The sequence below is a fragment of the Zootoca vivipara genome, chromosome 11 (assembly GCF_965207765.1).
Source record: "Zootoca vivipara chromosome 11, rZooViv2.hap1.1, whole genome shotgun sequence".
Classification (NCBI taxonomy): domain Eukaryota; kingdom Metazoa; phylum Chordata; class Lepidosauria; order Squamata; family Lacertidae; genus Zootoca; species Zootoca vivipara.
In genome coordinates, this window is record NC_142594.1 from 57,396,403 (window position 1) to 57,412,385 (window position 15,983).

Below are 15,983 nucleotides of genomic sequence, written 5' to 3' on the forward strand. Positions count from 1 at the left end.
GCTGGAGCGAGCGTCCTGCTTGTGTGCGAGACACTGGAACGGTCTTGTGGGTAGAAGACATAGAGCCCTAGAATTGTAGGGTTGGAAGGGAACCTGGGGGGTCATCAAGTCCAACCCCCTGCAATGCAGGAATTGCAACTCAAGAATCCCTGACAGATGGAACTGTGCCCCCGAAGGAGCAGGTGCACAGTCCATGGAGGCTCAGGTCAGTTCTGTATCCAGGGCAGCTGTTTACCAGCTCCATCTGATACGCAGGATGAGACCCTACCTGCCCGCGGACTGTCTCGACAGAGTGGTGCACTGAGGTCCAGTGCCAAGGGCCTTCTGGTGGTTCCCTCACTGAGAAGCAAAGCTACAGGGAACCAGGCAGAGGGCCTTCTCAGTAGTGGCGCCCACCCTGTGGAACACCCTCCCGCCAGATGTCAAGGAAAATACACCTGAAGGCAGCCCTGTTTAGGGAAGTTTTTAATATTTGATGTTTTATTGTGCTTTTAATATTTTGTTGGGAGCCACCCAGAGTGGCTGGGGAAACCTAGCCAGATGGGTAGGTATAAGTAATAAATTATTATTATATTATTATCATCCAACCCTCTTATTAAAAAAACCCTAATGAAGGATAGCCTACCACCTTCCGAGGGGGTCCTTTCCACTGTCAAACAGCTCTTAATGTCAGAAAGCTCTTCCTAAGGTTCACTCAGAATTCCCTTTCTTCGAATCCATCGGTTTGGGTTCTCCCCCCTGGAGCAGCAGAAAAACCTTATTTGCTATTTGGTGCGTGGCGCTGTGGTCTAAACCAGAGCCTAGAGCTTGCTGATCAGAAGGTTGGCGGTTTGAATCCCCGCAACTGGGTGAGCTCCTGTTGTTCAGTCCCTGCTCCTGCCAACCTAGCAGTTTGAAAGCATGTCAAAGTACAGCGGGAAGGTAAACGGCGTTTCCGTGTGCTGCTCTGGTTCGCCAGAAGCGGCTTTGTCATGCTGGCCACATGACCCGGAAGCTGTCTGCGGACAAACGCTGGCTCCCTCGGCCTATAGAGCGAGATGAGTGTGCAACCCCAGAGTCGTCTGCGACTGGACCTAATGGTCAGGGGTCCCTTTACCTTTATAACATAAAAATAAGATGGCACTTACTTTTAGGCTAGGTTGGTCCGTTCTCCAAGAGCTTTGAGGAATACCAAGGTGCAACTTCCCTCAAATTATGGCACTGCCTGGGTAACCTGCACACCACAAATGCTCCGATAGGAGATGAGGGGCTCCCAGGAAATATTTTACTGCATTTACACCCCACCTTTTTCTCTAAGAAGCTCAAAGTGGTGTATGCGTATTATTATTATTTAGAAGACATCTGAAGGCAGCCCTGTTTAGGGAAGCTTTTAATGTTTAGCAGACCATTGTATTTTAATATTTTGTGCCCAGAGTGGCTGGGAAAACTCAGCCAGATGGGCAGGGCATAAATAATGTTGTTGTTGTTGTTGTTGTTGTTGTTGTTGTTGTTATTCGTGGTTCTCCACCTCCTCCTTGAATCCCCTTAACAACAAACCTTGCAAGGTAAGTTAGGCTGGGAGTTGGTGAACGGCCCGAGTCCACACTCCGCGACCTTCATCCCCAACTGGGGATTTGAACCCCTGCCTCTCCCGGGTCCTGGCCTGCCCCCCCAAACCACTAGGCAACATTGCCTCTCTCCTGGAAAGAAGATGGGACATTCTACCTAGGCAGGGAATGGGGTCTTAATGGACGTAGGCAGCTGCCCCATCTTGGGAAGAAAATGTCATGAGATGAAGTCCAGGAATCTGGGTGGATGAGCTCGGAATCCCAGGACCAAGATTTTCCTTTGGATCTGCTCCTTCCAAGGTGGTTCCCCGGATTACATTTTGGAGAGGGGTGTTGCTGCAGCGTTGGCTGATGGAGCATTCAGTGGCCGCCCACCGAGAGGAAAGTTGCGTTTCCTTCCCCCCCACTGAGATTTAATCTCTGCGTGGGAATCAGGGAAGCTCTTGAACGCTTCCTGTATCTCAATGTGTGTAGCGACCTGTTTCATAAAGTGAATAAGACTCGTTTCAACGCTTCCCCTGATGCTCGCTGCTACATGGGGCAGCTTCACTCTGCATTTATGGCCTGGTGATTTATGGCTTCTTATGTGGGATTTGAACTTTGCTGGATAAGGCCAAATACCCATCTAATCCACCATTTTCCATTTTCCTGGCCTCACAGTGGCCAACGGATGCCACAAGCAGGATTTGAGCACAAGAGCAACTCCCCCCCCCTTCCTGGGGTTTCCTGCAGTTGGGATTCAAAAGCATTGCTGACTCAGACTGTGGAGGCAGCGCATAGCCATTGTGGCTAGGAACCATCGAAAGCCTTCTCCTCCCTGAATTTCTCTAATTTTTTTAAGCCATCTCGGTTGGCCTCACTGTCTCTTGTGGGAGGGAGTTCCACAGTTTAACTAGTAGGCAGTAAGGTAAAGGACTCCTGGATGGTTAAGTCGAGTCAAAGGCAACTCGGGTTGCAGTGCTCATTTCGCTTTCAGGCCAAGGGACTTCTGGCGCAACAGGACACCGTGACGGAAACCAGAGCACAAGGAAACGCTGTTTACAGGTTTTTTTAAAAAAAATTAAAAACTTTCAAATCCTTCGACGATCAGCCTTCTTGATGGTCCAGCTCTCACTTCCATACATCACTACTGGGAAAACCATAGCTTTAACTATATGGCCCTTTGTCGGCAATGAGATGTTTCTGCTTTTTAACATGCTGTCTAGGTTTGTCATTGCTTTTTTCCCAAGAAGCAGGTGTCTTTTGACAATAAAGGTAATGGGACTCCTGACCATTAGGTCCAGTTGTGACCAACTCTGGGGTTGCAGCGCTCATCTCGCGTTATTGGCCGAGGGAGCCGGCGTACAGCGTACAGCTTCTGGGTCGGGCCAGCATGACAAAGCCGCTTCTGGCAAACCAGAGCAGCACACGGAAACACTGTTTACCTTCCCGCTTGGAGCGGTACCTATTTATCTACTTGCACTTTGACGTGCTTTCGAGCTGCTAGGTTGGCAGGAGCTGGGACCGAACAATGGGAGCTCACACCGTCAAGGGGATTCGAACCGCCGACCTTCTGATCAGCAAGCTCTAGGCTCAGTTTAACCCACAATAGGGGTGTCCTATTTAATAACAATAGCAGCAATTTATTTAAAGCCTGCATATCCAACTGGGTTGTGCCAGCCTCTCTAGGTTACCCCAGCTTCCAACATACGTATATAAAAACATAATAAAACATTATATATATATATATATATATATATATATATATATATATATATATATATAAAACTTCCCTATCCAGGGCTGCCAGATGTCTTCCAAAGGTTGTATAGTTTTATACTGTAGTTACTTATTTCCTCGGCTTGGGGGTCAGAAAGCTCCATACACTCAGGTCCAGCTCTGAGTCTTCTGCTGGTTCCCTCCCTGCGAGAAGTGAGGTTACAGGGAACCAGGCAGAGGGCCTTCTCAGTAGTGGTGCCCGCCTTGTGGAACGCCCTCCCATCAGATGTCAAGGAAATAAACAACTATTTGACTTTTAGAAGACATCTGAAGGCAGGCCTGTTTAGGGAAGTTTTCAATGTCTGGTGTTTTAATGTATTTTTAATCTTTTGTTCGAAGCCCCCCAGAGTGGCTGGGGAAACCCAGCCAGATGGGCAGGGTAGAAATAAATTATTATTATTATTATTATTATTATTATTATTATTATTATTATTATTACCCTCCAACATTTCTCTGATGAAAATAGGGACGCCCTAAGGGAAAATGGGACATTCTGAGATCAAATCAGAAACTGGGGCGGCTTCTGTAATTCCGGGGCTGTCCCTGTAAAAAAGGGACCCTTGGAGGGTCTGAAATTCATGGAAGAGGAGCGGACTGTAGATGGTTTCTAGCCAGGATGGCTGTGCTGTGACTCCACAGTCCGAGTTCTAGTTTCAGTGTGTCCGAAGAAGTGTGCATACACACGAAAGGCTCACACCAATGACAAACTTCGTTGGCCTCTAAGGTGCTACTGGGAGGAAATTTTTCATTTTGTTCAGAAGCGATCCTTCTGCACGAAACCCCAGAAGGAGAGCGCTGCCCTTGTGTTCGAATCCTGCTTGCGGATTTCCAACTCTGGGCAGATCTATGCTGGACCAGATATGGGCCGTTGCTGGCCTGATCCAGGAGGCGCCTCCTATAAGTTCTTGATGCGAAGTCGTCTGCAAGAACAGCAAAGGCTGCGAGATTTCTCTGGCTGAGCTGAGCAAGTCGAAGAAGGCGAGGCGCAGGAGGTTTTCCCTGCGCACCAGGCGCGCAGGCGGGCCTCTGGGGAGACAGCTGAGCCACGCTCACCAACCATCCCTGGGATTTCGCAGCAGCAGCAGCAGAGTCTGCCCTCTCCTGCTTGCGGAGGAACTACACTTCCCAGGGTGCAGCGCCGGAGCGTAAATCTTCAAAGGCTAACAAAAGAGCAGCCGGCAAAGCTGACAGGCGGAGGGCAGAGGAGGAGGAGGAGGAGGAGGAGGAGGAAGGAGAGCGAGACCAGGGCGAGGAGAGCACAACAGCTGGCCTCTCCTGCGGCCCAGGGAGGGCGGATCGCGGCCTCTGACAGCTGGGTGGGGTGGGGGGTTTGGAGGGGGAGAAGCTGCCCCCTCTCCTGCCCCTGCCACCCCGGCTGCTTGCTGCAAAGGGAGCTCTGGAGGATGGCCGGAGGGAGCCTGGCTCAGGTAGGCCCTGCAGAGAGAGAGAGAGAGAGACCTCCAGCATCCTGTTTTCTTCCGACTGGCAGCCTGATCTCTCTCTCCCACCCACCCCCCCTCCTGCAAAAAGGGGCTCAGGGGTTGGGGTTGGGGTGCAGAATCCGGATCCGTCTCCTCCTGCGGGGAGAAGATCAAATTACAGCCTCTTGAGCCGCTGCCAGCCCCCCACCCCCACCCCACCCGCAGCTATTCAATGCTGCTTTGGGGTTTCTTAAAAGGCACGCAAGGGGGGGAACCCCCCACCTTACCCCCACCCCAGACTTCCTGCTTTTCATACGGAGGAAACCGCCCCCCCGGGCAGTGCCCGTCTCAATGCGTTTTGGCAGCAACAGCAGCAGCAGAGCTTAAAATGACCCCCACCCCACCCCACCTGCGCGGCTCTGCCCCAGATTTAAGGGGCTCCGCAGAGGGGTGCAAAGGCAGCCCCTATGGGACCCCGATCTCCCCGTCAAACTCAAGGGGTGATGGATGGATCTGCGTTAGAAGCAGCAGCAGCAGCGAGGGGCGTTGGGATGAAATGAGACCCCAGGGGGCCCTTCAGAAGGGGAGACCCCCCCCCCTTAATTTCTTACTCCCATCCAAACCACGGGTTTCATTTCTGGGTAAAGGCAACCCACCCAGCCATGCCACCATCTTCAAAGGAATCGGGTGCTTGACGGTGCCCTAACCTGCAGGCAGGCCAGGGCAGCTGGAAAAAAAGAGGTGGAGGGGTCCCCCTGGCATATTTTTCCCCCACCCCCCAAATATCAGAAACTAGCCCCCTCTCCCTCCCCCCAAAAAGGTCAGAGTTAATTCCCCAAAGCCCAGTGCCGGTTCGGCTTGAATATTATTGTTGATCGTCTGAGAAAGGGCTCCCACGGGGGCGGATCAGCTGGGAAAAAAGCAGAGAAATATTGGGAAAGGCTTCTGAAGCCCCCCCCCCCCCCGTCTCCTCACCATGGCCCTGTGAGTGACAGGTGTCCCCCCTCCCTGCAACGACCACAGAACCTTTTGTTTGTTCACAAGGTCGAGGCGGTCCCGGCGGGCCACTTGAGTGCCACACACCTGTCGCGGTGACGGGGACCGGGCTCTGTGGCAGAGCTGCGCTTTCTATGCAGAAGGCTCACTCCCCGATGGCATCGCCAGGTAGGACTGGAAATGCCCACCCCCTTGCCCAAAACCCCAGGAATAAAAGAGAGGGGGACAGAGAGAGAGCCCCGAGGCAGCGCCAAGCTTAGATGATGCCCCAAGGGCCTGTCTCCGTGCTCTGTGGCAGGACAGTTGCCCTGCATGCAGAACATCCCAGACTCCGTCCCCAGGCAGGGCTAGGAAACCCGGTTCACGGGCAGGCTGTCCTTGGGCGAGAAGGGGCCACAATCGGTGGCCTCTGCGGCCCCCGGAATGCGTGGTCCTTCCTCCAGGATGGGATTCGGCTGGCCAGGGTTGGTGGCAGCCCCTCCGGCGGTCTTCCCGAAACAGGGACGGATCCTGCGGTGCTGAGAGAGGGGGCTTCTCCTCGTTGCAGGTGCCCGTGGCCTTTGAGGACGTGGCGGTCTATTTCTCGCGCGAGGAGTGGGCACAGCTGGCAGAATGGCAGAAGGAGCTATACCAAGACGTAATGGCAGAGAATTACGAGCTGGTCTCCTCGCTGGGTAAAGTCGACGTGTATACTGTGACTGGGTGGGCGCCAACTACCGACCTTAGACGTGGCGATTCCTGCTTTGCAAAGGGGGGGTTGGACTAGATGACCCCTGGGGGTCCCTTCCAATTCTATGACGTCCGGACAGAAAGAGCTGTTCGACCGGGGAACAGACTCCCAGGGATGGGCGGCAGGCTCTCCTTCGTTGGGGGTTTGTAAGCAGAGGTTGGGTGGCCTAGGGTCAGGGATTCAGAGACATGAGGACTAGAACCTTGCTGGTTTCAGTAGGAAGGGCTGCAGCTCAGAAGGCCCCAGCTTCCATCCCCTCCCCAGTTAGGGCTGGGAAGGCTCCTTGCCTGAAAGCCCAGAGGAGCTGCTGCAAGCCAGTGCAGACAGTACTGTGCTAGATGGGCCAATGGGCCTGACTTTCTAGTTTAGAGAAAAGGTGAGGAAAACGCAACAGAAGAGGGGTAAAGAGAGGGCGATGGAGGGCTACCAGCCAGGACGGCTGTGCTCTGCCTTCATAGTCGGCTGAACCATTAGGGCTCTTCTGACCAGTAGGTCTATTACAATAGCAGAACCTCCCTATCCAGGAGCAGTCTACCTCTGAATAACCAGATAATGGGGAACAACAGTTGGGAGAACATTGCTGCCCTCAGGTCCTGCTCTTGGGTATCTGTTTGGCCATTGTGGAAACAGGATGTTGGACCCCGGGGGGGGGGCTCTTTTGTGTTGTTCTACCCCCCCAACTAACCCCCTGCCTCTTGCTACTGTCCTTTGCAGAATGCCTGCTCTCTATCCCTGAACTGCTCTCCCGGCTGGCACGGGGAGAGGCGCCCCACCCTGCTACAGACCCCCCACCCTCTGCGGTAAACGCCGACTCCCCAGGTAAGAGCACGAGACTCTTAATCTCAGGATCGTGGGTTCGAGCCCCACGCTGGGCAAAAAGATTCTTGCATTCCAGGGGGTTGGACTAGATGACCCTCGGGGTCCCTTCCAACTCCACAGCACTAAGAATTCTAAGAAGGCCAAGGACCTGAGAGAGATGTGTAAACTTATGCACAGCATGAATAAAGGGGACAGAGAAGAGTTATCTGCAGTAGTAGCTATACTTGGGACGGCAGCGGAAGCTGAACGTTGCAAGACTCAGGGCAAAAGAAAGGACTTTGTTTTCCTACTTTCAGTGCATAGCTAAAATGTGAAATTCACTCCCCACAAGATGTAGTGACGGCACCCCCTTGGGTGGTTTTAAAAGAGGGTGGGGTGAATTCATGGGGGAGAGGGCGATCAATGTCTCCTAGTAGCCCCAGTGGCCAAATATTGCTTCCTGAATAACGGCGGCTGCGATTCACAAGTGGGGGGGGGGGAGTGTCTTGCTTTTCCTCTCAGGCCCGGTTTGTGAGTTTAAGAACATAAGAGGAGCCTGCAGGATCAGGCCAATGGCCCACCTAGTCCAGTCTCCTGTTCTCGCAGTGCCCAACCAGATGCCTGCGGGGGAACCAGCAGGATTGGAACTCAGGAGCCGCTCTCCCCCAGATGTGGAGGCAGAACAGAAAGCATCCTGGCTAAGAGCCATCGATGGCTTTATTGTCCTCCATGAATTTGTCTCATCCGCTTTTAAAGCCAACCATCCCTGCATCCTGTGGCAGCGAGTTCCGCAGATTAACGCTGCGCTGTGTGAGGAAGGGCTTTCTTTTATCTGTCTTGAGCATCTCATAGAATAATAGAACTGTCGATTTGGAAGAGAGACTGATGGCTCTCTAGTCCTGCAAAGCAGCCATCTCAGCACAAGGAACCCCATCCAATTTGAAACCAGACCAGAGCCTGCTTAGCTTTGCAAATGTGCTGGCAGTTTTATTGCTGCACTGCTCCCCCTGGGCGTAGCCCCCCCAATCAATAAAAATCAATAAAAATACATAGCAAACTGAGCTTCTGCTCCCCCCCCCCAACCAGGCTGAGGCTTGTCTGCTCTGTGGAACGCCCTCCCGTCAGATGTCTAACTTTTAGAAGATATCTGAAGGCAGCCCTGTTTAGGGAAAGTTTTAATGTTTGAGGTTTTATTGTGCTTTTCATTCTGTTGGGAGCCGCCCAGAGTGGCTGGGGAAACCCAGCCAGCTGGGCGGGGTATAGATAATAAATTATTATTATTATAAATTATTATTATTATTATTATTATTATAACAAAAATCCTAGCTACACCCATGCCTGTGGCTTCCAGGGCATGGGTCCCTTTGGGCCTGATCCAGGTAAAGAGCTCCCCTCCAACATTCCTTCTCAACATAAGGATGTCCTGCTCAACAACAACAACAATTTCATTATTTGTACCCCGCCCATCTGGCTGAGTTGCGCAGTGTTATTACCGCTCTGGGCGGCTTCCAACACATATAAAAACATAGTGAAACATTAAACATTTAAAAACTTCCCTGTACAGGGGTACCTTAAAATGTCTTCTAAAAGCTGTATACTTCCTTATCTCCTTGGCTTGCGGGTGGGATAATAATAATAATAATAATAATAATAATAATAATAATAATAATTCATTATTTATACCCCGCCCATCTGGCCGGGTTCCCCCAGCCACTCTGGGTGGCTTCCAACAAAACATTAAAATACAGAAATCAAACATTAAAAGCTTCCCTAAACAGGGCTGCCTTGAGATGCCGTCTAAAGGTCTGGTAATAACTCCATCCCTTCCAACATTTCTTCAGTGAAAATAGGGACGTCCTAAGGCAAAGCGGGACATTCCGGGATCAAATCAGAAATCCAGGACTATCCCTGGAAAATAGGGACCTGCCTTCTGCTTTTAGAAAAGACCAGGAAATGGAACGATGTTAAGTGTCCCCCTCGGAGGTGGCCAGATGAAAGCCCACATTTCCCCTCTCTTCTGTTTCCTTCCTGCAGCTGACGTGATTGAGACGCAGCCCCAAAAGCCGCCCGACACCCCAGTGGCCTCCGTGGAACCTGCTGCAGACTCGGCAAAGACCCCCTGCCCTCGGCCCGCCAAGAAGGGCCCCAAGAGAGGGGCGTCGCAGGCCGCTCGGGGGCCCTCAGGGGCCGGCCGGGCCCCTGCAGACCGGCCGAAGACGACCCCCAAGCGGGAGAAGCCTTTCAAGTGCCCCAAGTGCCAACGCCGTTTCCTGGGCCGCCTGGCACTGACCGCCCACCGGCGCCTGCACGTCCGCAAGTGGCCCCGGCCGGGCCCCCAGAGCGCGGGAAGGGCCCCCCAGGCGCCGGAGCTCGCCGTCCCCCAGGAAGGCCAGCCGGGTGCCAGCCCCAGCCCTTTCCCTTGCAGCCAGGGCGAGGGCACCCTGCCCTTCTGGCCGGAGATGGCTCTGCACCAGCAGTCTCCTCTGACGCACGGCTTCAACCCCTGGTCACTGGGCTACGGCCCCCAGCCCTTGCCCGGCCACCAGGCGCCCGGCCTGCCCGGCAACGGAGAGTTCATCTGCGACCAGTGCGGCTGGAGCTTCCACGGCTGGGAGGAGCTGGTGACACACCAGATGGCGCACATGGCGGCCGAGGGCATCGCCGGCTCCGTGCCCAAAGCGGGCGCCCTGGCGCAGCTGTCGGGCGACCGCCCTTACGCCTGCGCCCAGTGCGGCAAGAGCTTCCGCCACAAGCCCAACCTGCTGGCGCACCGGCAGGTGCACACGGGCGAGCGCCGCTACCAGTGCCAGGAGTGCGGCAAATCCTTCGGCAGCAAGGCCTACTTGGCGTCGCACCAGCACATCCACACCGGGGAGAAGCCCTACGTGTGCGCCCAGTGCGGCAAGAGCTTCCGCCACAAGCCCAACCTCATCTCCCACCAGAAGATCCACACGAGGGAGCCGCTGCCGCCCAGCCACCCGCTGGATGCCTTCGACGGCGGAGACGCCTTCCAGAACCCGCGCGCCGCGGCTGACCCCCTTGGGCTGGACGCCTTCCGGCGGCCCATGCCGCTGCCGCCGCCGCCCCCGGTGCCGACCGATGCCCGCCTGGCCTGCGCTCAGGGCGACACTCCTCTGCCGCCGCTGCCCGGCCTCCTGCCGCCGCCTCCCCCGGCAGCCGAGCGCCCCTTCGTGTGCCCTGTGTGCGCCAAACAGTTCCGCTGCAAGCCCTACCTGGTGGCACACATCCGCATCCACACGGGGGAGAAGCCCTACGCCTGCAGCCGCTGCCCCAAGCGCTTCTCCCAAAAGTCCAACCTGGTGTCGCACGAGCGCCTGCACACGGGGGAGAAGCCCTACGCCTGCCCGCTCTGCCCCAGGGTCTTCAGCCAGGGCTCCAACATGCGCGCCCACCAGAGGAGCCACAGGAATGTGGCTGCCCCCGGAGAGACGGGTGTCAGCCTCCGACAGGGGTACGTGGTGAGGCAGATCCAGCCGCCGCCGCCGCCCCCAAACTAGGCCTCGGAGGCCTGCTCCTCCATAGCTGGGGTGGCCTCTGCCTCTTGGCCCTCCGCCCTCCCTGCCTGCCTGGGAATCGTTTGGTGCCGTTCCTGCGTCGCAGCGGGGTTGGGCTGGATGACTTCTGGGGTGTCCCTTCCGACGCTACGGTTCTACACTGCACCCATGTTTCCATTTGGTGTGGTTCCTGAATTGCAGCGGGGTTTGGCTGGATGACCTCTGGGGTGTCCCTTCCGACGCTGCAGGTCTATGGCACAACCACGTTTCCCTGCGGCCGCGTGAACTGGGCAAAGGCTGCGGTGCCCTCCCGTCCCTTGGGGAGTCTGCAGATTTCCCACCCGAAAGAGGTCCTCTCCTCTCGCTGCCCCCGCCCTGCCTTAACCTCAGAATTTTGCTTTGGCAAACTTCGCCCCGTCCTGAGAAATCAAACAAGGCAGGAGGGACCCCAGACTCCCGTTTCCGGAAAGAGAGTCGCCAGGCCTCCGGCCTCCCGGGAGTATTTTCCTGCTGTCCTGGAGAGGCTGCCAAGAAAATTCACTCTGCACGTGTTTGGCAACACACTCTTCTTTTTGACGGAGCATGGAGCGTGTGGCTTAAAAGGAAACAGGGGTCCACAGCTCAGAGGTGGGGCACAGGATTTGCAGCCTCAGTCCCCGATATCTCCACTGAAATGGATCATACCCTTGGGGGAGGGGCAGCGCTCGGCTCTGTGGTCCCGTGGGCTGAGTCCGAATTGGGTGGGCGGGGGCGCTTCCTTTGCTTTGTGTCTTCAGCAGGGGCAGCGAGCAGACTGAGATCGAGAGCAGAAGAATTAGGAAAATTAGAAGATAAGAAGAGCCTACTGGATCAGGCCAATGGCCCATCTAGCCCAGCAAGCAGGAACGGGGCAGCAATTTTCTCCAATTGTTGTCCGCCATGATCTGGTTATGCAGAGGTAGACTGCCCCTGGGCATGGAGGTTCCACTGTCATAATAGACCTCCACAATAAGCCCTCTCCCCTCCTGCAGTTTCTGGCAGCGACGGCCACCAAATGCTTGGGGACAGATTCACGGAGGAGAAGGGGGCTGCCGAGGGCTCCAGCAGTGGAGCCACCCTGGCTAGAAGCCGTCCCCAGCTCTCTCCTCCTCCAAGAAATTGTCTAATCCCCTTTTAAAGCCATCTAGGTTGGTGACCATCGCCGTCTCCTGTGGGAGGGAGTTCCGCAGATGAACTACGAGAGTCGAGGGACCGCAGAAGCCCTGCAGCCAACAGAAGCCAGCTTTAGCTCTAAAAATAAAATAAAAGCTCTGGACCTTTGCTGCTTCTTTGCAGACGGACGGTTTCAGTGAATGGGCCTTGGCAGAATTTGGGGCAGGGATGTGCCTGTGGACAGAGAGCGAGAGAGCAAGAAAAAGGATTCTCACCCACAACTGACACAGCATGATAGATTTTTAAAATAATTAGAAGCAGGCCTGTCTTGTCGTGACTTTGGGGAAAATTCCCCGCAGAAGCAGGCAAGATTTCTTTTGGTTTGTTTTTTTCCCCTTTTAGGATTGCAGCTTAATTTTTTAAAAATAGAAAATAAGCAGGTGGCTAGTCCTCATTGCTGGCGAGACACGATCCGAAGATGTGCGAGTCGTCTCTCCACGAGGTTCAAAATCCACGGCGAGGAGGAGCTGCCGGCCGGCCTTGCATGGTGACCTGTGTCTCTCGCCTGCCTTCCAAGTCCTGTTCTCCTACCTCTGTCCTCAAAGCCTCCTTCAACTTTTCACCTTCGGCTTCTGCAGCACCGCATGCAAGCGGAGCAAGGGGGGGGGAAGCTTCTCTGCATCTATTTGCTTAATTTGGCGTTATTTATAACCAGGGCCGGCTATGGGATTGGGCCGTTTGTGTGTGCGTGTGAAGACTTGTGGACAAGGAGACCACATCCTAAACTCCTCATGCTAACTTTAAGAAAATAATGCAAGGTAATAACACTGCCCTTTCTAGATGCCCTGTTTTAGACACAAGCCAATTTCATTTTCAACCGGTTTCCTATTGTATACTCTTTTAAAACAAATAAAGCGGTAGATGTTAATTTTAAAAACACAGCTCCTTGCAGTGTGTCATAGAATCATAGAATCATAGAGCTGGAAGAGACCACAAGGGCCATCCAGTCCAACCCCCTGCCAAGCAGGAAACACCATCAAAGCATTCTTGACATATGCCTGTCAAGCCTCTGCTTAAAGACCTCCAAAGAAGGAGACTCCACCACACTCCTTGGTAGCAAATTCACACTGCTGACTCATGTCAAGTTTGTGGTCTACCAAGACTCCTAGATCCTTTTCACATGTACTGCTCTCAAGCCAGGTGTCTCCCATCCTGTATTTGTGCCTTTCATATTTTTTTTTTGCCCAAGTGTAGTACTTTACATTTCTCCTTGTTAAAATTCATCTTGTTTGTTTTGGCCCAGTTGTCTAATCTGTTAAGGTCATTTTGAAGTGTGATTCTGTCCTCTGGGGTGTTAGCCACCCCTCCCAATTTGGTGTCATCTGCAAACTTGCTCAGGATGCCCTCAAGTCCATCATCTAAGTCATTGATAAAGAAAACTGGGAAGACAAAACCCTGTGGCACCCCACTAGTCACTTCTCTCCAGGATGAGAAGGAGCCAATCATGAGCAAGCACCCTTTGGGTTCGGTCAGTCAGCCAGTCCACAGCATTCGCTTCATCTACTAGGCTTGTAATTCTGTCAAAAAATGAGATCAGATCAGATTAGTCTGACATGACTTATTTTTTAGAAACCCATGCTGACTTTTACTGATCACAGTGTTCCTTTCTAGGTGCTCACAGACAGTTTGCTCAATGATCTGCTCTAGAATCTTTCCTGGTACAGTATTGATGTCAAGCTGACTGGGCGGTAATTGTTTGGGTCCTCTCTTTTCCCCTTTTTGAAAATAGGGACAACATTTGCCCTCCTCCAGTCTGCTGGAACTTCGCCTGTTCTCCAGGAATTCTCAAAGATTATTGCCAGTGGTTCTGAAATCACCTCTGCCAGTTCTTTTAATACTCTTGGATGTAGTTCATCTGGCCCTGGAGACTTGAATACATCTAAACTAGCCAAGTATTCTTGTACTACCTCCTTACTTATTCTGGGCTGTGTTTCCCCTGCTGAATCATCTGCTCCATATTCTTCAGGTCGGGCATTGTTTTCTTTTTTCTGTCGACTGTGGCCACTTGGCCTCTCGCTTCCCCCCCAAAACCAGTTGAATTAAAGTCACCTCGGGGGGACGGGGGACTTGCAGGTGCAATGGACTGCAATTCCCATCAGCTCCTTCCAGCATGGTCAAATGTTTTAACAGGAGGAAATACAGCAATGAGGGGATGTGAGCTTCCGGCTTACACAGCATTTTGCATACAGATTCCCAATAATCTGGATCACTCCCGTGGGTCACGTTTATCTGTACGGTGGCGCTAAAAGTCTATGTGCAGGCAGCCTTCTTCCCAATACAGTGGTACCTTGGTTCTCAAACTTAGTCCGTTCCAGAAATCCGTTCCTAAACCAAAGCATTCCAAAACCAAGGCACGCTTTCCCATAGAAAGTAATGTGAAACAGATTAATCCGTTCCAGACTTTTAAAATAAGATTTTTTTTTTCAATGAATCTGGGGAGACTTTTCAACTTCAATGGATTTTGCCAGGGGACTGATTGGTAAATCCGGGGACTGTCCCCAGGAAACGGGTTCGTCTGGTAACCTTATTTTAAAAACAACCCCTAAAACAGCAGTTTAACATGATATTTGCTCTTTAAAGAGACCATCTATATATAAAAAAATGTAAAAATGGTGAAAGTGTGGGCTCCACTTTTCTCGGTAGCCGCTTGACCGATCCCCCTGAAATTTGGACACAACGATCCATGCCACTTCCTGAGTGTTTGCAGAACCTCGGTTGCCTCACATCTCATACCTGCGCAGGTACAAACCTGTTTTTCAACAAAGTAAAACAGCGCCCTCAAGTGGATTTCCTCCCACAGTACACCCCCTCCCTTCCTGTGAAATCTACACCACACCCACAAACCCCGCCTCCACCACAAGATCCACCACTCACATATATCCATCCTTTCCCTCTCACACTCCCTCAATCATCCTCATAATCCTCTCACCATCCTCCTATCCTTATCCTCTCACAATCACAAATCCCCCCTGAGGGCCCATTTCACAGACTAAGCCACAGTAGGGCCTGCAGGGGGATTTGAAGGGGGACTCTGGGGGCCCATTTCACAGACCAGGCCACAGCAACGCGTGGCAGGGCCAGCTAGTTGATTCATAAAATGAAAGCAATAAACAATGTACTGCAGCCACACAATCAATCAGTAGTTGAACTGGGTTTCACACAGTCACAAAAACAAAACTGCAATATAAATAGCAAAATCAAACAGACCTCAGCGTAACACTCAAATCGAAAGCATAACACTCAAAAAGGAGCATGTTCGGCTTCCAAAAAAAGTTCACAAACTGGAACACTTACTTCCGGGTTTGCAGTGTTTGGGTTCCAAGTTGTTTGGGTGCCAAGGCGTTTGACAACCAAGGTACCACTGTACGATAAATATCCTTCGCATTAATGCCAGCGTTCTTACAAAGCCCACAGTTGCCTTCCTGCTGAAGAATGCTGATCGTGAGAATACTTAGCACCGATGTTGTGTATTTCAGGGGCAGCCTGCATTTCTTCAACAGAAATCGGCCCGGACTACTTGCAGGTGGTCCATCCAGACATAATTATTACCACCGTCGTCATTAAGTTAATTATTTGATTTGTATACTGCCCTTCATCTGAAGATCCCCGGACAGTTCACATCAAGAAAATGCAAAACGAGAATGCAAAAATGCCCTCTTGGCAGATGGGAGCTGCAAGCTGAGAAAAGGTGACCTCTCCCAAGGCCTTGTGAGTTTGAGTTCATGGCAGAGGCAAGAAGGGCCATAGTTGAGGGCAGAGAGCATCTGTTTGCAAGGCAGAAGGTCCCAGGTCCAATCCCTGGGAAAGAGTCCTGCCCGAACCCTGGAGAGCTGCTGCCGGCCAGTGCAGACACAATTGCTCTCCAGCCTTGAGTCCCCAGATGTGGTTGGAGTAAAACTCCCATTGCTCTGACCATTGGTCATGCTGGCTGGGGACGATGGGGGATTTCAGTCCCACAACACCTGGAGCCCCAAGGTTCAAGCATGGAGGCATGCAGACAGCAATTTGGGGGTTTCTAAACAGAGGT

The 15,983-nt window shown here is 52.7% G+C and overlaps 1 protein-coding gene across 2 annotated transcripts; it reads left to right on the forward strand.

Annotated features, from left to right (window-relative positions):
* The first annotated feature begins 4,510 nt into the window (after positions 1–4,510).
* On the forward strand, positions 4,511–12,833 carry REPIN1 (replication initiator 1). 2 transcript variants are annotated; one of them, XM_060280507.2, is made up of 5 exons: positions 4,603–4,732; positions 5,771–5,890; positions 6,270–6,396; positions 7,167–7,271; positions 9,285–12,833. In XM_060280507.2, exons 3-5 carry the CDS (start codon positions 6,363–6,365, stop codon positions 10,766–10,768), a joined length of 1,623 nt encoding a protein of 540 aa, XP_060136490.1. In that variant the 5' UTR covers positions 4,603–4,732; positions 5,771–5,890; positions 6,270–6,362; the 3' UTR covers positions 10,769–12,833. The 2 variants fall into 2 exon arrangements, with proteins under 2 accessions (XP_034985671.1, XP_060136490.1); XM_035129780.3 differs by lacking the exon at positions 5,771–5,890 and having other exon boundaries at positions 4,511–4,732.
* Positions 12,834–15,983: the final 3,150 nt, after the last annotated feature.

Bases quoted from the DNA above. Each gene is read 5' to 3' on its own strand.
- REPIN1 (XM_035129780.3), top strand. From the start codon at position 4,709: ATGGCCGGAGGGAGCCTGGCTCAG. The intron at 6,397-7,166 runs GTAAAGTCGACG...TGTCCTTTGCAG, and splicing joins CGAGCTGGTCTCCTCGCTGG to AATGCCTGCTCTCTATCCCT. The intron at 7,272-9,284 runs GTAAGAGCACGA...TCCTTCCTGCAG, and splicing joins GGTAAACGCCGACTCCCCAG to CTGACGTGATTGAGACGCAG.